The sequence below is a fragment of the Solanum dulcamara genome, chromosome 10, assembly GCF_947179165.1.
Source record: "Solanum dulcamara chromosome 10, daSolDulc1.2, whole genome shotgun sequence".
NCBI classification, from domain to species: domain Eukaryota; kingdom Viridiplantae; phylum Streptophyta; class Magnoliopsida; order Solanales; family Solanaceae; genus Solanum; species Solanum dulcamara.
The window spans coordinates 5,224,343-5,245,559 of NC_077246.1; the positions used below are offsets into that span (position 1 = coordinate 5,224,343).

The window sequence follows — 21,217 nt, forward strand, 5'->3', positions numbered from 1 at the left end:
AAGTTCGGTATTTGATATATACTTTGAATTACCGATTACCGAATTATCGAACCCGAACTTTGAAAATACCGAACCGAATACCGAACGCCCGCCCTAGTTTTAAGGACTTTACCTTTTTGGCATTTGAATTTGGTGTCTTTTATTTTCTTACATTTATTTTCCAAGTAAAAGTTAATTACGATGATAATTATTTTTCATTACTACCTCTATTCCATATTAACTGAATTTGTGAGACAATGCACACATATTAAGAAAAACATTCAAGGACATAATTTGAACTGTTTTTTTCACTATTACCATTTGTAAAATCATAAATATAACTTTTCAAGTAGTCTGATTTATCTCCTAGAAAATATAAAACTTCAATAAATGAAAGGGCAAATATGAAAAAAGCTTCAAACATCCATCTTGAACTTTGAACAATGAAAAATCTCTTAAAAATTCAATTAATATGGAATAAAGAAAGTATCATATGTTAAAAATTAATGTACTAGATAACGCTAAACATTATGTGTACTCTAGGAAGAGAAAGTACAAGTAATGTAGGTTCTCATTATCTTCCTGAACAAGATCACGTTGTGTTATTACATTGTTATTCATAATCCTTGGGTTCAGAAATTTCTGTATGACTTAAGTGACATAGTGAATTTTTAGACCCAATTTTTTTTTTAAACTAATAGTTTATGATTTTATTTTTGCTTAAATAATACACAACTTAGATTTAAAAAAATCTTTGTTAACTTTTTACTATTATTTTAGATAATATTTTATAATTTTGAATTAAACTACTTATTGAACAACGGCGGGGAGCAAATCCAACAAATTTTATACAATATCGTCCAACAAATTGTATTGCAAATAAATGACCAATATTTGATTAACTTGAATTAATCATGACTAATATAAATATTAGCAACAATATTACTAAACATTGAGACACTATTACTAAGTTCATTTACGTTATGTTGTTTTAAAAAATATTTGTTTCTTAATCTTCATATTACTTAGAGTAAATACTTTTATCATATCTTCTAGTGCTGAGTATTTTTAGGTCTACAATAGTGAAGAGGGAAAATGTTAGATGAACGGAAGAAAAGGTCTTTCTGATACGTCGTCGTTTCTCTTTGATTCAAATCTGGGCCAAAAACTAATGTTTTCAGTAGATAGATGTTTGATTTGCATTTTTTTAATAAATTGATGAGCCTAGTCTGACCAAGGTCATTTTAGTTTTCATTGAAAAATGTGTTCTTGCTTAATACATAAATGAGATGAAATTCAAAAGTATAATTCTAATTTTTCTATTGCTACTCTATAAGATAATTATAGATTCAGGAGACAATTTTACGCCGCTTAGAAATTATAGTCAAGATTTCATAAATGAATTTCAATAATGACTCATTAAGAAGTTGAAATCTATACATTAAAAAAAAAGTGTAATTGACTATAGTATGTGTTTAACAATTTTTAACATGAGTTTTAGAATTACTCCAAGGAGTAATTTGTCCCCTTAAAATATAAAGCAATAGCTAAAATAAAACACCTTGTAAAAATTGCAACATAAAGCTTCCGACAATGCACTACATCGAAATGGAAATAAGAAAGCATAGCCGCTTAAATAAAATGCAAGTTCTGAAAAAAGTGCTAGCTTCATAAGGTGACATAATTATTGTGTAAGATAGAGCTGAAACATAGAAGATGATACTTTTTTATTTCAATCTTTTTTGCTCGTTGCTGAGCTAAAGAGGCCTCTCCCTAATTTTTTCGAATGCCATCAACTTATATAACTCTCGTTGAATCATCGTTTAGCCCTTTTATTGTCGTTCATATTATCAGAGGTCTGATTTTTGGTATATCTCTTACATGTCCTCTGTCACCCCTACCGCGCCTACAGCTCTATACCTCAACCCAACTTGCTCTGGTCCCGGATCCTTCCTTTCTATTCCTTGGTAAGCGGACCGTGGAAGCATGAGAGGCGATATCTGCTTTTGACTCTTATGCTACAATTTTTGTATTGCAATGAATATTTTGTAAATTTTATTTAATGAAATATAGTTAGTATAGCTACTCATAGCATGATTTTAACTTTACAACACATATTTTGGTTGAAAGCAGCCAAAATGAATGACAAACATGCAATTTTTATACATAAAATTTTTAAAAAAGCCTAACTACTAAAAAGATGGACAAATCAAAGAAGCCACACGACGATAATCAAAGTACCCCCAAAAGCTATACTTACAAAAGTCGAGGAGGCTAAACACGTTCAAAAATAGTAATTAGAACTACACAAATTGAAACAGAAAGCAACAAAAAACGATTGATCGATCTAGACAATTACATGAAATTTTAACAAAAAAATATCCTAGGAACAATCAAAAGCAAAGATTGATTTTTAGAAATTTTTATCAATTCACTTAAGAGTATTTTAACTTCAATTTTTTTTAGTTTCGAACATATTATTTGTATCTATTTAATTTGTACCTATCTAATGTGTTTTTAATAACATATATATACAACAAAAGTTGGTGGGTTCAAGTAGACTGGCTAGTTATTGTATTAAACAAGGGGCCGTTCGATAGCTAAATATGATCTAACTTATTCATGTACTTCTTCTATCTCAATTTATATGACACTTTTTGTTTTTTGAGAGTCAAATAATTTAAGTTTTATGGAAAATTTGTGCATAGAATCTTCAATTTTTTTGAAATGAAATTTATATATTTGTAAACTACTTAATATAATAATTGACAATTCAAAATATTTAAAAGAAATATAAAAAAAATTCGGTCAAAGATAAACTTATTTAAATCTCAAAATTCAAAAAAATGCCACATAAATTGTTTAAATCTCAAAATTCCAAAAAAATGCCACATAAATTGGGACGACGAAAATATTATAATTTATACGACGTTTGATAGGTAGATAGTAAATAAATTATTCATGTATAAAATAATTACGATATTTGATCGATAATTTAGAAACTCACATAACTTATACATATATATAATTATAAATAAGCATAAAATTACTAATCTCTTTATAAAATAATATATAAATTTATAAATTTACTTATAATTAAGATCCGCTCCTGCTTAGAGTTATGCAGATTTGGCCAGATGGCTTTTCTGTTATTTGCCAAGTGGTTGCATTCACGTTCATAACCGCCTAAACTTCCACCGGGAATATTACTCCTCCTTGTAACCCTAATACCGGCAAATCTCATTCAATTTCGCAAAAATGGGTAAAGAATCGACGTTTCTCTCAGCAGTTCACTTGAAGAAGAAACCAATGAAGAAACCCAGTAGTAGCAAAAGGAAGCAATTTTTAAACAAAGTTTTGGATTATCTCAAATCTGATACTTTTATGTTTGCACCTATGTGTTCATCCCGTTTCTCTTCAGGTAACTGATTCTGTTCCTGAACTTCCCATACAATTAACTTTGTGAATTAGTTAATTAATTTTATTTTATGGATTTTGTTTCTGTTTTCAGGAATTGGGGAAGATGAGAAACCCTTGGAAGGAAATGATAAGAAATTGGTTAGTAAAATTGGGGATTATTTAAAGGCTGATACCTACATGTATGCTCCTTTGGTTATTTCTCAACCCTGGGATTCGGTTCATGTATCTAAAGGTACAATCTTAATCTATAGTAACAGGAAATTTTCATCTGTGTTTGTATCAATATCTAGACCATTTGTGTAACGGTAGGGTATATATGACCCACTTTTATAACGTGATAACAACGTATATCAACTCTAAATCGCAAAATTAAGGTGTATAGGCCCTTTTCCCTTTTATTAATAACTAAAAGCGAATCTTTTAAGAGAAGAGTACAAGAAAGGAGGTTAGGCTTTACCTTAATAATCAACGGAAAAAAATAAATAGGATTCAAGATTGTTCTGTGAAAACTTCCCCTGGATACCAAAGGTTAAACTTTTATGTTTTTTTTTCAAAGAATATGATTGGTATGAAACACAATGCTGCGAGCAGCAGACACACACTATGTATTTTTTGTGTTTGTCTGTGTGGGATCATTTTGTCCACTTAAATTAAATTGCAGCTCTTCAAAGTTTGAACTCAATTAAAGGTTACTCTTTTTCTTTTTCCTGTACTCTAGGACCAGTTCCTATACAAGAAGAGATGGACAGTAAGAGATCTGCTGATGTGCTAAAAGGAGGGACTGAAAAAGTGGATGAAGCTGGTAGGAAGACAGTTAATGTGGTTAGCAAAGATCATAACATGGATGATTTTCCTCATACTAGGAGCCCTATGGTCACTCGTACTCGGGTGCGTAGAGAGACTGTGAAGCATATGATCTATCAAAACTGCTGACTTTTATTTGCGAGTTATACCCTCAGGTCTGTAATTTCTCTCATTTAGCTTTCATGCAATATTTGGATTGTTGTTTAGTTTTATAGAAGTTGTTCCACTATTTCTGCCTCTCCTTGTACATCACTGCAATTTGCAGTAGTTATTGAATTTGGCGTTGTGGTCGGGCCCTTTCCCGGACCCTGCGCATAGCGGGAGCTTAAGTGCACCGGGCTGCCCTTTTTTTATTGAATTTGGCGTTGTCAGTTTCTTAGTTTTCAGCATGTTACAGTTCATGTGCGATACTACAACTCACATTCGCCCGATTCCGCGTGATTGTGAATTTTTTTGAGCCATATCAAATATGAGTCCGGGTTGACATGGTGACAGTGAATTAGGAATCAATAGATGATTTTGGAGTTCATTACAGTATCCTTTTAAGGATGAATTTTGTGAAATATACTGTTCTATTTGATGACTATTCAAGAATGCTGTAATTTTAATGAAGTCGCTTTAATTATTTATTTTACCTAATCATATGATACATGATAAATCAAATGAGGATCTTGATGCATGATACGGTACCCTGATTTGACCTCAGTAATTATTCTGTAGTCAAATTGTCTTCTCGATCCCATTTTTTAGGATCTCTTCCCTCTGTTCACTGGATGGTATTTTCACCGTCTTTGTGATACTATAATTCTCCTTTACTAGAATTGGAAAATACGTAGATTACTGATGGTGGTGCACAGTGAAGTATAGCGGTCTCCAGTGTGTGCCAAGTTTATCCTAGTAGTAGACGTCCAGAGTAATGTTGTTCAAGTTGAGACCTTTGACTTGAAGCACTCAGGGATTAGAGTAGTATTGGTGTATCTCCTACTTTGTCTTGGTCTAATCAATGTTTTTCCCTTGTGGTGATCATAAGGATGAGATTACACTTGCCTCAAAAACCAGAATGATGGAAGCCTGTGACAGAGGCAAAGCTACTTTTTTCTATAAACAATCTGTAAAGCTAACTTTGTTTAAACAGAACCACATATGACCATATTTTGCCTAGGACTTGTTCAAGTTAAATAGTTGTAGTACTCAAATGCTAAGCTGAGTGCTATTGTTATAATCACAGTGAACTTGGTGCTAGTATGTTAAAACAGATATATTGGTCTTTCTTATTGTGGAACTTGCATGATTGCTGAAATATATTGCACTTGTCATGTCTAGTCTGCAATTCTACTTTCGAGAGTTGCACTTGTCATGTCTTAAAGGACAATGCATCCATTTAATTGCGTAGAATTTACGTGCATAATGTTAATGTGTATGTGTGTGAGATTCCACTTGCTTCTTTTTCAGGCAGAGGGTGATAGATGAAGATGATTTTCTTGTGTGATGCTGCTGCTTAGCAAATCAGACTAAAGATTGTTTCGTCTCCTTAGGTAGTTAGTTAAGTTGTGTGTTATAATGTGACAACTAGGTACGTATGCTTGTTTTATTTGTCATTTAGATCTGGATAGTTCATGACTATTGTATAAAATGTGATAGGATAACTAGGTACATATGTTAGTGTTATGTCATTTAGGTTCATGGCTAATTTATACGTCGTCTTGCAGCTAATTATCATTGTATACCAAATCCATTATATATAGCTTCAACCATGCTATTCATACCGAATTCCAAAAAGAGCCACGTATGTCTTTTGAAAACAATTTATCATTTAATAGGTTCTCATTAATGTACTTACAAAAATTTAGCTCAGAATATATTTCGGAAAATTTATGGACTAATACCTATGAACAATCGAGATAATTTTGGATTCTTAAAAATAACAATGAGTATCAATTAAGAGGTTGTCACAAATGGATCCAAGAATTTTGTGCTGTTGGTTACACATATTTCAAAAAATCTATGGATTAATATACATGAAAAATGAGATAATATCGAATTTTTGCTTCATGAAATATAATATTTTTTTAAAAAGAGTGTTCTCAATTTTATCATCAAATATTTATCGAAATTATTAATTGTTCATTTTTTCTTCTCGAAAAATCACCAGTGTTCAAGTACAAAAAGTGATCAATTGATAATTTAAATGTGTGTTGATAAATATTTCCGAAGTTTAACTGTGATTTTGACCGTGGTGTGTTTAACCGATTTCAAATCAATATATATCATTTTTTGGCATTTTATTAATTTATTTCTTGAATTTTCTACAAACTCATTTTTAAAAATTGAAAGGTGAATAAATATAATACTTAACTACATGAAGACGTTTAGGTAGAAGAAGTTGAGAAGATTAATTTATATCCTCTTTTGTCTCTTCTCCAAAATTTGTAACCGTAAAAACTAATTAATTATATTATTAATTAATTTCCAAAATTGATCTCATCAAATAAAACTGCTTTACTTTTCATTTTTCACTGTAATTGCAATTCTTTAATCAAATTATGGAATTATTTCACAAATAACATTGCAATGCACTACACCTCTCTATGTCTCCAATTTCAAGTATATTTTTTCTCCTTTTTTGGCATTTTCTCCCCATTTCTTTTTGCATTTTTTTGGATTAGTTTTTACTACAATCTAATGGATTATCAATAAAAGGTCAATTAAATATAGAAATCAAACACAATAAAATTCTATTAAAACTGATTCAGTCCACGTAGCAGTATCTCCTTAATGCTAAATTAAGTCTCTTTTATAATAAACCTCAATTATTAAATACAATTAAGGAAAACACTTAATACTCATTCAATTATAATTACTCAAATATACTTTTCCTTTCTTTTCATGTTATGTTACTAATTCTTTTGCTTACTATAAATACTAACTAAAGCAAATGCTCTCCACTATATAACATTCTGCCTTTTTCAAATTTTCTTCTTCTTATTTTGCTCATTTTCATTGGAAACTCTTTTCGCAAGAAGTTTCTTTTTTCTTCTTCTTCTCCTTTTTTATTTTATTTTATCATTATTGGTGTTTTCCCCCAAATTATTAACTTTATATATAAAATTTGTGCCTGATTTTTATTTGTTTGGAAATGAAAGGAACTCATCAGATTCAAACTTGAAGAATACACTATCATTAGCGATATATCAAACTTTATTTATGTATATTTTTTCTGTTGCAAGCTTTATATAGTTAGAGTGTGAATTCAAATGTAACAAATTTTATTTTTCTAGGGTAAATGTCCTATTTTTAATTTTAGGAATAATTGTATTATTATTATATCACACAGCCTCTTTTTTGTACAAAGTTTTCTTTTCTTTGACAAGAGAGATTACTTTGATGATAAGCACCTTCCACCTTTAACCTATATTGTGAGTTAAAGTCATCAAGAAAACTGATAGAATATATGTGTCCACCACACGAGGGACCGGGTCTCTTGACACAGTCAGTTAACAGAATTCTCAAGATAAGTGCAGAAGGTAAAATGGAACGCAATATTTACGTGGAAAACTTCTTTACTCAAGGGAGGAAAAACCACGACCTGTCCAAAAGAATTTCACCAATCATTCTTCACTGATATGCAAGAGCAAAGTAATTTATTACAACCTATTGTAACTAGACATTAACCCTCTCCACCCCTTGGCTTGCAATACATCTATTACAAGACTTTGAGCCTAAGCAATACCTCTATTGCCCACTATCCCAACTAACTCTAGTTGACATAGACTTTGAATACTCCGATCAAGCTAACTCTAGCCATGACTCGGAAACTAAGCAATAACTCTATTGCCCACTATACCAACTACCTCTAGTTGACATAGACTTCAAACACTCCTTTCAAAGCTAACTCTAGCTATGAACTCGATGCAAAACTGATACAAGGAAAGATGATCAATATTCCTTTATAGCGTAGGAATCGATTTTAAAATATTTAGCACACAAGACTCAACATTACAACAAAGCAACAACCTAAAAAACTATTCTTCAATAGTAGATCGATCAGGTCCCCTGTTGCTTTGAGGAAGTGTTCTTTCTTTTTTAGCACATACACCTTTTCTTTTTGCCTTGTAAATGTGATGTGTGAAAACTAAGTTGTTTCATGTTCCAAAGATAGTATTTAGCATATGGACGAAACAACCTAGTACCTTTTGATTGGCTGGACTTCTCTGTCGTCCAGATGTTGCCCACCAACCACAGTAGGTGGTGACAGCTTTTACAGCTGGATCAGGTCGACCAGGTCCCCCGATCAGGTCCCATGGTTTGTAATCTCTTCTGATTTGCCCCGATCAGGTCTTATGATTTCTTTTACAGTTGTCTCTCATTTGGTATGTGACACACACCGTTCATGGGACCAGGTCCGCCAATCAGGTCCCATTGTTTGTTGATGCATCAAAACTTGAATTATAACAAAAACAAAAGCCGAAAACTTCTAGAAAGATAAAAAATCAGAGTTATAAATACATAATTTAATTAAGATAAATTAGATTGTAAATCCTCTAAAACTGAAAAAAAATGATAGTTGGTTGAATTAAAATTAAGAATAGTAACTAGGGTCACTTGTGAAAGTTTGATGTTTTTAGCTTTTTAAATTTATATGTTATTTTGTATAATTATTTGTTACTTCCAAGGCAGGTACAAAAAATTATAAAATATATTATAATATTTAAAGTTTTTTTTTTAAAAAAACGATAATAGTAAAATGACTTTTTAATTAATAACAAATTTATAAAATAAGTTTTACACCGCGTAAAATACGAATAAGTTCATTAGTAATTAGATTATAACGATAATAGTAAAATGACTTTTCAATTAATAACAAATTTATAAAATAAGATTTACACCGCCAGATAAGTTCATTAGTAATTAGATTATGTGTCCGTTTGGATGGGCTTAAAAAAAGTAACTTTTATGTATGAAGTGCTTTTAGAACTTTGAAGTGCTGAAAGTTATTTTTATAAATAAGCAGTTGAGTGTTTGAATAAAAGTGCTTATGATCTGAATTTTAGGGTTAAAAGAATAAAAAAAGGTAGTTTGGAAATTTAGTTAAAATATAAGAGATATAAAAGTAATTTCCATGGTTAAAGAAAATGACTTTAAGCACTTTAGAAAAAAAAAAAGTTAGGAATCCTAACTTTTCATTTTTGACTGACTTTAAGAATTTTATGGCTTAAAGTCAGCATTAGGCAAATATATTCAAAAGCTAAAAGGGCTTTCTAAACCCCCAAGGCATTTTATTACACGCAGTGAAGCAACATTTCTCTTCTACTCTTGGCAAAAAGTTGATAGAAACAGCTAAACGAAATGCTGGTCCGATTCAGAGGCAAATCTGAAGCTCTATCAAGATTTCATTGTTTCAAATCTCAATATCTCTACTCAACTTCTGCCCGGAACGCTATTTTCGTGAAATACCTCATTGATTCTCTCGGATTCTCCAAAGCAGAAGCATCATTAGCATCTTCCAAGGTAACTTTAGGGAAATCCTTCAAGAAAAATCCCGATTTAGTTCTCAATTTCTTGAAACTAACTGGTTTCGATAAGACCCAGATGAAAAAATTGGTTTCAACATCACCCAAATTTCTATTTTACGATGTTTCCAAAACCCTAAAACCCAAAATCCAATGCTTGATGGATATCGGGTTATCCGGATGGGACCTTGTGAATGTAATTGTTAAAGATTCAACGATTGTTGAAAGGGGTTTACTTACTCATTTGAAACCTACTCTTAATTGTCTTAAGAGAATATTGGGTAGTGATGAGAATGTTGTTAAAGCTATAAAGAGTACTTCTTGGTTGCTTTCTTTTGGTGGTCGTAATGTAATGGAAAATAATTTGTTGTTGTTGAAAAATTACGGTGTTTCTGATGACAAAATACGAAAAATTGTGCTTAGAAATCCGAGGTATATTACACAGAAGCCTGAGTGGGTTAAGGATTTGTTGCATAGGGTAGAGAAGGATTTTGGTATTCCGCTTCATTCCTCTATGTTTCCTTATGGATTTCACACATTAGCCTCACAAAAGAAAGCCAGGTGTGAGAAAAAGATTGAGATTTTCAAGAGTTTTGGATGGTCTGATGATGATATACTCAGGATGTTTAGGAAGTTACCTTATTGTATTGCTCTTTCGGAGGTTAAAATTCAGAAAGGATTGAGTCTTTACATGAAGGAGCTTGGTTTTGAACCTGCTTACTTAGCTTCTCATCCTTCAATTTTGATCTATAGTATGGAAAAAAGGGTCCTACCTCGGATGAAAGTCTTGAAAATTTTGGATGAAAAGAAGCTTGAGAGGAGAAAGATGGCTCTTTATACTGCTGTGAGCTTAAAAGAGACAAAGTTCATAGAGTATTTCGTGCTGCCTTACAAGGATCAGGTACCTAATTTGTATGAACCACTCCAGAAAACTCTGGCTCCTTAACAGTTTTGGTTTTGCTTTTGGTACTATAGGTGCTGAGATCTTTCTAAATTTTCAGTTGTAGTCCGAAATTCATTTCTGTCCTGCGAAAGCATTAATATCATTGAAGTATTGTTTTCATTTTAAACTTGTTTTGCTTTCTATTGACCTTACTTACATGTTTTCCAGTGTTGCCGAGAATCATTTATCTCTTTATGTTTTGTTGCTTTTAGTTCACATTTGGATAAGTCAATAGCAGACCTAGTTCATTAGTTCTGAAAAATAAGAAACAACGAAATGGGAGATTGTATATTCTCTACTAAGTAGAAAGCAAGTGAATTAATTACTACAAGGATTACTAGTTTACCATGATGATATATATGCAGGTTTCCTTGAACCGAGCATCTATTGTAAACAGCCTCCCTACCATCACAAGGTAGGGGTAAGGTCTACATACACACGAGGAAGAATATTCGAACTTGAATAAAGCTATAATTTCTGGGATTTTGAACCAAACCCCATATTAGGCATCTATTACTGATGGTTATAGTTATTTTACATGTATGCTTGTTAAGATTGTTGATGATTTGTATGCAAAATTGCTCGACTCAGTGGAAATTCAGCTGATTTGGGTTACTAAAGAGAAGATGAATGTATTGGCTATAGGATTTGATGAATTGCTCGTCGCGCTTTTAAGGCAAAGTTTAAATGGGGATTTTAGTGAGGGAAATTTATGCTTGTGTTTGGAGAGCACATTGGGATTGCTTATTAGAGGAAAAACCATTGGTTTTGACTAAAGCTTTATACGTGTTTCTTCATTTATTAGCTGATCATTATAGAGTACCAAGTAATCCTATGATATACGCAAGATTTGGTTCATGCGTACCTGAGTTTAAAGCAATTTGGAGAGACTTGTTACTGAATCTGAAACAGTTTATGGTGGATGGATTTAAAGATATTTTGCAAGTTTACCAAACTAAGGCCTCATTTGTTTTTATTAAGATTAAGATGTCTGTATCTGAATGCACATCTGAATATTAAGATCTGCATTAAGATTAAGACATCTGAATCTGAATGCACATCAAAATATTAAGATGTGTATTAAGATTTAGAATCTAAATACACATCTGAATATTAAGATGTTACGTTAAGTTCTGAATATTAAATAATGTATAAAAATTGTCTTTATTTTAAAAATAATACATAGAAAATTCAAATAAAATATTGAATTGATCTAATATTATATTAATAAAATATTTTAAAATTTTTATATGGCAATTACTGATGGTGACTGTAAACAACAAATTTTCGAGCCGAACATAAATAAATAATCAAGACCGAAAAATTGGAGTAACAAAGTGTAATATTTGATTTCAAAATGTAGTGCGTGTTACAATCTCTATAATAATCCTCTGATTCTTCAAATAATATGAAATATGTTGGATTTGAATTTGATTTAGAGTCAAGGGCTTGAACAACTTGATCTTGAATCTGCGTCTTCAAATTTGGATTTGAATTATTCGTCACGAACACTTGTACGGTTATGACGAGTAATAAATATGAACAAGTAACTTGATCTCGTACTTTTTGATATTTGCCTTTGTTCTTGATCTTGAACTTGAACTTGAATTTGATTACTTGAACTTAATAGCTTTGTAGAGAATTTGCGGTTTTTGATCCACGAGCTTTCTTCTTGCTTCTTGTTCTTGTTCTTGAAAACCTCCTCTCTGAGAATAATGAGGACCCCTATTTATAGTTGTAGGGAGTGGATGAGGGTGTGATTTGATTGGTTGGTTTGAACTGGCCAATCAGATTTCTTTGGTTTAATTTGACTTAGATTGCCACATAACTTCGACACGTGACATGATTTTAGTGACATATTTAATTTGACTTGAATTGACACATAATTTTGGCACATGACATGATTTTAATGGCTCATTTAATTTGACTTGGATTGTCATATAATTTTGACACGTGGTGTGATTTTAATGGCTCATTTAATTTGACTTGAATTGCCACATAACTTTGACACATAGTGTGCTTTTAGTGGATCATTTATTTGATTTGGATTGCCACATCATTTGGACTATTTTCTTGAATTTAATGTAGTCCAAATTAATTTACAGATTTAAATTCAATATAATTTTAATGTTTACAGTGACGACTAATGATGGTGATTGTATGTTCCAATTTGGGATGATGTTCACTGATGATGGTGGTTATGAGTAGTATTATGGTATTGTGGTTGGTACTAACGTTGATGTGGTTATTGTTGGTAGCAATTGATAATTAATAGTGAAATGATACTGATAACTCTTGACAATGGTGAATGATGATGGAGATTAACGATATATAATAATGACTAATGGTGGTAATTATCGATAGTGATTAGTGAATGTAATAATAGTTGATGGTGATGATTGTTATTGGTGGTTAATGGTGATGACAATTGATTTTTGTGATTGACGGTAGTTGTGGTAGTGATTGATGATAGTTGGGTTGAGGATGATGGTTGCGAATAGTAGGTGGTGGTGGTGATTGATAGTGATTGTGTGTGGTGGTAAAAGTAGATGAAGTGACGGTGAACTGTTATATTTGTAGAAATTTTTGTATAAACATCTTAATGATATTAAGACTTTGTTATAGATCTTATTCATTCAAGACCTATTCTGATCCATTAAGTGGTTGTAAAATAAGAAAAATAAACATACCTAATGATTAAGATCTAAAGGATTAAGATTCAGGCCTTGAAAACAAACATATTTAATGATTGACATCTGAATGATTAAGATTCAAACTTTGAAAACACATAGACTTAATGACTAAGATTAAGACCTTTATTAAGTGCAAACAAATGAGGCCTAAGACTATAAGTTGGTATTTTTTGCTCTGAATAACTCCTGAAATGGAAACCCAATTGAGGTTTCTGCTTTGCTTACATATGTGAAGTTTGGTAGCCAAATAAGGTACCAAGTTTGGTTCGCGAAGAAGTTTCTTATAGTACCTGAAAGAGAAACGGTTTAAACTGACGTTGGTAGGTTTATATGTTGGAACATCTGGTGAAATCATACAATCAGATATCTTATCAAGATGGGTTGTGATTGGTTGGCTATTAACGTCATGCAAGAAGAGTTATATTAAAGCTTGCGTTGTTTTATGATTGGCTTTTCTTTGATGAACATTGAACCTGCAATTCTATTGATGGTGAACTCTATACCCAAGAATATTGAAGTGACACTTACTCTTGTTGAATTCCTACTAATTGTGGTTGACAATTATGATATGAGAGGAAGGAGATAATCATCAAAGGGGTGTCGAGAGTGCTTTCTACTCTTGTTAAAAAAGGAGTTGTTGGTTCACTTGATGTTTTTGACTAGACACGGCATGATATCAAAAGTCCTCTGGGGAATTCTCGGAAAACTTGTTATTGGTCAAGCAAGGTGGTTTGAAAAAGTAAGAAATTTCATCCATTTGCTGCTTTCGATCCCAACACCCTGACGGGGTTAGCTGAAAGTACTTGTATGTCATCAGAGGCATATTCAGGATAGATATGTTAATGCATCTCTTTCGTGTTGATGGTGGGGGTGTTCAACCACTTGAACTTTAATATGCAGTATAAGTTCACTTTCGATGATTTTGGATTCATAGCGATTATGCAGGATTAGTAAATAGAAATAAGTGCTTTATTTCTATGCAACCTTATTAGGTTTAGATAGTGCCTTAGTTCCTGAGTTCCTGTCCTCTTGAATTAAGGGACATGAGTGAAAATAGAAACTCTTAAATAATGAAGTATAATAAAGTAAATTTGCTGCAGACATAATAAGAGATTTAATAATACCATACAATCAAATTTAAGTAACCGTAAGCTTTGGTGATGACTTAATCAAATGTCGAAAGTGCCTGCATATGCATGTGATGAGAGAGGTACTAATACAAGTACGGCAGTAGGGGCATGTGTTTTTCTTTGATATTAATAACCAAGACATAATACAAGCAGCGTGAAACCTATGAGAGCAAGTAGGAAGAGTCATTGTATCATCATCTTCGTCTTGTTTTTCAAATTCTCTTAAGCAGATACAACACTCACTATTTTGTTCCTGGTGGATGGAGTCACTGCTCTTGTTGCATAAAAACGAGCTTCTGCTAATTATTCACGAGCTCTTTCTGCTGTTACAGAACGAGCTGATCTTTCTTGAAAACGCGTCCATATGGTCTTTATGAACAAACATACCACTAGAATAATGGCTAAAACAATCACAAATATTACACAAGGACGACCTATGTTTGACATGGATTAGGAACTAGCCAAGAGTCAAGCTAAAGGCAATAGATACCATCCAAGTTTCCTTCCATGACATCGCATTAGGTAAAACAATAAAACATAGAGTGATATTATTGTTACAGAAAATAGAAAGTGAGTTTACTATGTAATTTTATTACTCTTAATTTGCAACAATGCATTGAGTTATTGTTATTATTATTATACATAATAAAAAGGGAAGATTTTCAAGAAGAATAAAAAAGAACTGGGTTACTTCTTTTTTTTTTCTTTCATTTACACAGCTGCACCTACAACATAATAAGTCCGTATCGTACGTGTTACATAGAATAATACGTTATAAGATAATAAGATGGTTAGAAATTCGATATACTTAGACATGCAGTATTTGAAGGAATGTCAATCATATCAATTAATTGGAGCCACCCCTTAGCATAAGGTAGATCTGCCACTAGTCATGAATACCGTCCAAGGGTGTGGTGGTATAGATGTGATACTTTTACTGTTACTCAAAAATGAAGGAAGCAGAGGGTATTAACTTGTTTCAGGCAGTGAACTGGAGCTATGAGAGTTGCGTAATAGAAATATAAGATGTAAGCTAAAACTATCGAATTCTCTCAAATCCGCTAATGGAACTCTATACCAACATACTAGTAATTGATTATTAAAGTAACTAAACATTTCATTTGCATTATTTTGCCAACCTTTACACCTCTTGTTCAATAAGAAACGATAGAAGAGGAATGTTTTTGCTTGCTATAGATATGAAATAAATCTTATTCTATACTCCTGAATGAGTCCAACAGTATGCGATTTGAATTTAGTCAGAACTAATGCGAGTTTCGGACACTGAGTGAAAAATCAAAAAAAAAACCATACTAGTAATTGAAACAAAGAGAGTACAATTTTCTAGACGTTTTATTTCCATTTAAGTCCTAATCTCATGAACGTACAAGTAATAGTTTAAACATGTAAAATTTTCTTTTCTACAACGGCCTTCTGTAACGACCTAGCCCGTTATTACTAAAAATATCTACGGTAAAGGTATACGAATCTCATTCGTCATAAGACTGGGATTAGCTCCTTGGTATGCGAGTGTGTTAGTGTTGAATTAAGGTCGTACAATATCCCTATCTCAAAGTTACATTGAAAGAACTGTCTTTCAGATTTAGTTTCGGACTTGAGTTTAAACTACGGTCGAATTTCAAACGGCCATAACTCTCAGCCTGTAATGAGTTAGTAGCCCATGACCTATCAAATTAAAGGTCCACGAGTCTTCTTTCCAATGCCACTGAGTTTTCCTCATTTAGAGTTCGAAGTAAAAAGTTATGCCCATTTTACTGAGCATTGTCCGTGATGGGCTGCCAGAGTGGGATTAGGCTGCCAGAGCGGGATTTGACGAGCCAGAATGAAAAGAGGTTGTATTTTTATTATCTCATTCTTCCTTTAGGTGCCAAAACAGATGAGGATTACCCTAGAAACCCCCAAAAGCTGCTCTAGGCTTGGAGAGAAGGGAAGAAGAGATTCTTAGCTCAAGGAAGGCTACAACCCATGGATTTCAAGCCCGTCACCATAGTTTCTCCTTCCGGAAGTCAGGGATCATGCTAAAATCCTTGTACAATTGCTTGGCGCCCAGTTAGACTAGGTTTTCTCAATTAAAGTAGGCTAGGTTTTTTCAATTAAGTAGTTATAAATTTATTCCCATTGCTTTAATATAATGTAGATTGATGGGAGATTTCATGTCTAGGCCTTCGGGCGCGGAATTTGGATGGTTAAATGATTGTTAATTACTATTTAGAGTAGGAATATATGATGTGAGTCATGATTATTATGTGACTAGTGATAAAGGTCTAATCTTTGAATGTTAACCTTGGTGAAAACAATTTAGAAGACCAATGACTCTTATGAGATTAAGTGTAGACAATAGTTGGGTCATAACAAAATCCTGAAACTTGGGGATTATGGGCTATTAAGGTATATAGAGGAATGTGTTTATACAAATAACTATGCGTGTTTATGTTGATTATTCTATGTGAATTACTTAAGTAATGCGAATCATGAAATAAAAGGTAAATGTGAATGTGAATGTGAATGACTTAGAGTTGATAGATCTCATGCCATGAGCCTATTTGATTACCTGAGGCTGTAGGTTATGATTTAGTCTATATCATAAACAGACTCTTAATAGTGATTGAGTAATGTTGTGATGTTTATCATGCATTTAATTAGTGTGGTTAGGTGATTGATATGTTGTTGTGATTGGTCTATAATCCAATGACCGTAAAATTCATAATCTTGAACTCGGTCTAGTAAAAGTGATGCCTTGAATGAAGAAGGCTTGATGAAATATTGCTAATGAAGGAAAATATAGAATGAAATCAATGAAATGACTATTTGCGAACAATTGCATGCAATGAACCTGTTACTTGATTATGCAAGTGTGAACTATTCGTTGTGGTCTGTGATTGTGATATTGGATTGGATGTCACATTCCAACACATATATTGGATAGAGTGTCACATTCTGACACATATATTGGATCGAGTGTCACGTTCCGATACATATATAGGATCGAGTGTCATATTTTGATATATATATTAGATTGGGTGTCACGTTCCGACACATATTATTTGGGTATGGGTTCCATGAATGAACCATTGTATGGCTATTATCTGTGAATTGATCTTAACTATATGGGTGATGATATAGAAACTGACTTGAATATAATTGAGCATGCCCATCTTGTGTAATAATTGATATGAAAAGAGCGAAGGTCCAAGTGTTACCATGTTAACTGTTGTATTTGAGATTTACCTTGTGAAATTGTATATTGCTCCTGAAATGGTAAATTGATAATGTATTTCCGTATATGCTTGTTCGGATTATGTTATGGGTTCTAGATGTGTCCGCATGATAGGTTTGAGGTTATGAGTAAACAAGTGGAGAGTCGTTGATATGTTGTTTAGTGGGATTAGTGACTTAGAGTTAGATATTGATGGTGTCCTGTTGGTATATTGTTAAATGGGGGAATTGGAAAAAATTCGGAGACTCTGTCTCCGGGCAAGCCGCCCTGGTGGGAGAAATCCCATCTGTGGAGAGGCTGCCAGAGCGGGATAGGTCCGGCCATGGCGGGCCAGTACGATTATGAGAGGAGCCTTAGTCCACCTAAATATTTTTCTCTTTCAAGTTTGATGTTAATTATTCTAGGGCCAGGTGTTGGTGTGAAAGCTAAAGATAGTAGACTAGCTAGACAGAGTTAGTGGTGACCCATAGTTCAGAAACTCTTCTATGTGATAAAAGGGCTAGGCGTTGATCTGATTTAGAATTGATAACGGACCAACTAGAAGGGATGAGAGTTAGGCTTGATCCACTTTAATGAGGTTATTATGGAAATGGTAAGAGTTTGTGTATAAAGGTTTGACGAGTGTATTTCTTTAAGAACATGTTTTCTTCTTGTTGATTTCTTTATATTATGTGGTGGGTATCGGATTGACCGATGATGCCTATTAGTACGTGTTGTTTGTACTGATACTGCTCTTGTTATGCCACTTGACATAGTCTGATTGCAGAGTCAGTGATGTTTCTTAGGTGAAGACGAAGATGAGTCTCCAACAACTTCTACTCTTCCTTCCTTATGGTGGGAGCTGTGTCTTGTTTCTATTTATTTCTTAGATGCTCTTGTACCTATTTAGACTAGTATCCTTGGGGATGTTAAAGTATCCCTGTGATAAACCTTAAGTTTTAAAATTCAATTATGATATATTCTTGACTTTTCAGACTGTTATTTTGATATTTGTTAAACTTACGCATGATATTTCTATAAGAATTCTCCTATTTAGGTGTTGGAATATGTACCCACGCGGTCCGATCAATTGAATCATGACACATTCAATTATAACTTCGTGTCTTACAAATTAAAGCCTTTCTCTCATAACTAGATTTCTTGGTTGATATGTCATGTTTAATCAAACTATAGCTTTAACTCCACTTGTACTCGTTAGATAGGTTGTTGTTGACGTAGGGGCGGCAAGATGCTATTTCACTTTTTGGGTTGATTAACAAACATTAATATATTTTTACTTTCTTAAATTATATGTCAAGACAAATCTCAATAAACAAAGAGAAAAAGTAAAATAATTAGCATTCACACATAAGTATTAATATACCCATAAATGATGATGAAACGTGAATTCAAAATATAAGGTCAACAAACTCAATAATGAGTTCAGTTTGAACTTTATTTATTTTATTTTATTTTTGACAAAAAAAATTCCACTAGAAATCTTGGAAAATTGAGGGGTTTTCAACTCCAACCACATATCATAAATAAAACTTTGAATAAATGTTTGAGAATTAGTTCTAGAGATGCTCAACATTCAACATCCAATTTTAAGGAAATAGCGGTACAATCAGAATTTGAAATTTATAAATTTATAAATTCATAATTCTAATTTTTTAAAAGTTATATTTGGATTCTATTTAAATTAATAATTTACATATATTGAATAAATTTCAAAAGACAAATATAAAATGTTAATCAAAATTACTAAATTTAATCGAACCCTTATTTTGATCTCTAATTCCGCCCCCGATTGGAAGCCTCTAGTAATTAGTTCTAATTAGTGTAAGAGCTAACGTGTAAATACTGTATTGCAGGAGTCATAAAACGTGTGCTAAGGTCTTAAGAAACTTCCAATACACTAGCAAGCATGAAAATGAAAGGGGAAGGAGGAAAAAAACGAATTTAACCTGTATATACTGATATATAAGAAAATTTTATATTATTAACGTGTTTTAATTAACGTGTTGTTATTGGAGGAAAGGAGTGATTATTTTAGGGAAAATAGCAATTATAACCCAAAAGGGAAAGTATTTATCCTTAAATGTCTCGTTATTTTTATACCCTCTTTTTATTTTAAAATGATATAAATTTATTTTAAAATTCGTGCATTATACATGATATTGATAGGGTATCAATATACCGACGGAATATCACATATGATTAAGCTCAATTCTATATGATACCGAATGGTAGCAATATAACGATGGAGTATCACAAGGAATATATTTTCTACTAATTTAGAGTTTAATAAATAAGATTTTGATATTTAATAATTTTCTCTTAATTGTTTTATTTTTATTTCTTAAAAAAGAGTTCAATTCTATATGATACCGATAGAGTATCAATATACCGACGGAGTATCGCATAGAATTAAGTTCAATCATATATGATACCGTTATGGTATCAATATACCGATGAAGTATCATAGATAATTATTTCATGACAGTAATGCTGACAACAACATGACGTCATGTGTGAAATTAAAAAGAGAAAGTGGAATAAGAGGGTAAATAATTTGGACCATGATTATATTAAGAATAAATAATTTGGATTGAGTTCAATTTGAATAAATAGTTTCACAACTGAATTTAATTTGTGTAATTTTTCCATTATTTTAGGGGAAGCAATTAGTTTGTAAATTAATCAACAAAGTAACTGTATGATTAAGGTAATATTTTGTAAAAAAGAGCTATCGAAGGAAAGGAGAGTATTTTAGAGGAAACAACACTAATTGATATTGAATAAGGTTGAAACAAAGTTGGGTTGTTTATATTTTAATTGAAATAAGATATATCAGAACCAAATATTTAAACTTTTTTAAAGTTAGATTTTTCTCGGTAACATATATATCACAACAAATTCAGCATCGTTTTATTGGTGGGATTCGAAAAAAAATAGATTATACATAGATCATTTTCAATAGATATTAAGATTAATTATTTGTTTGACTTAATTTATTTCAAACAACTTATAAGCTCTTTTAGATAAGTTAAACCAAACAGATTCAATTATTTTTTTGAGCTTATTTTAAGCACAAAATGAATTTTAAGTTGATCAGCCAAACACTCAAAAAAACTGAAAACAACTTATAAACCAATCCAAACGGGCTCTAAATGAGAAACCGTTAAAGTCAAAAATTAAGAAAAAGGGAAAGCTTAAAAAGTAAAAAGAAAACAACAACAATAACAATATATTCAGTGTAATGGGGGTGTGGATAGAAGGTAGTGTACGACACACTTTATTCCGATCTTGAGAGGTAGAGATGCTATTCCAACCTCAACTTAAGAACAAGTATATTAAAGTAGTTCAAAAACTCAAAGTGAAGAAGTCATGACAAAATACTAAATATAACATGACAAAATATCAAAAGGAACAATAACTATAACATAATAATATTATAATCAAAGTACAAAAAACAACAAATAATAGCAAAAATAAAAACCAAACAATTATAAAAAGGC

At 32.0% G+C, this 21,217-nt stretch overlaps 2 protein-coding genes and 1 pseudogene across 2 annotated transcripts; all 3 read left to right on the top strand.

Annotated features, from left to right (window-relative positions):
• The first annotated feature begins 3,093 nt into the window (after positions 1 to 3,093).
• Positions 3,094 to 5,916, top strand: LOC129871668 (uncharacterized). The gene is made up of 4 exons (XM_055946626.1): positions 3,094 to 3,400; positions 3,491 to 3,631; positions 4,118 to 4,358; positions 5,656 to 5,916. Exons 1-3 carry the CDS (start codon positions 3,238 to 3,240, stop codon positions 4,330 to 4,332), a joined length of 519 nt encoding a protein of 172 aa, XP_055802601.1. The 5' UTR covers positions 3,094 to 3,237; the 3' UTR covers positions 4,333 to 4,358; positions 5,656 to 5,916.
• Positions 5,917 to 9,478: 3,562 nt separating this feature from the next.
• On the top strand, positions 9,479 to 10,783 carry LOC129870429 (transcription termination factor MTERF5, chloroplastic-like). The gene has a single exon (XM_055945219.1). The coding sequence runs from the start codon at positions 9,550 to 9,552 to the stop codon at positions 10,657 to 10,659; it is 1,110 nt and encodes a 369-aa protein (XP_055801194.1). The 5' UTR covers positions 9,479 to 9,549; the 3' UTR covers positions 10,660 to 10,783.
• Positions 10,784 to 11,015: 232 nt separating this feature from the next.
• On the top strand, positions 11,016 to 14,159 carry LOC129871018 (uncharacterized; annotated as a pseudogene).
• The last annotated feature ends 7,058 nt before the right edge of the window (positions 14,160 to 21,217 follow it).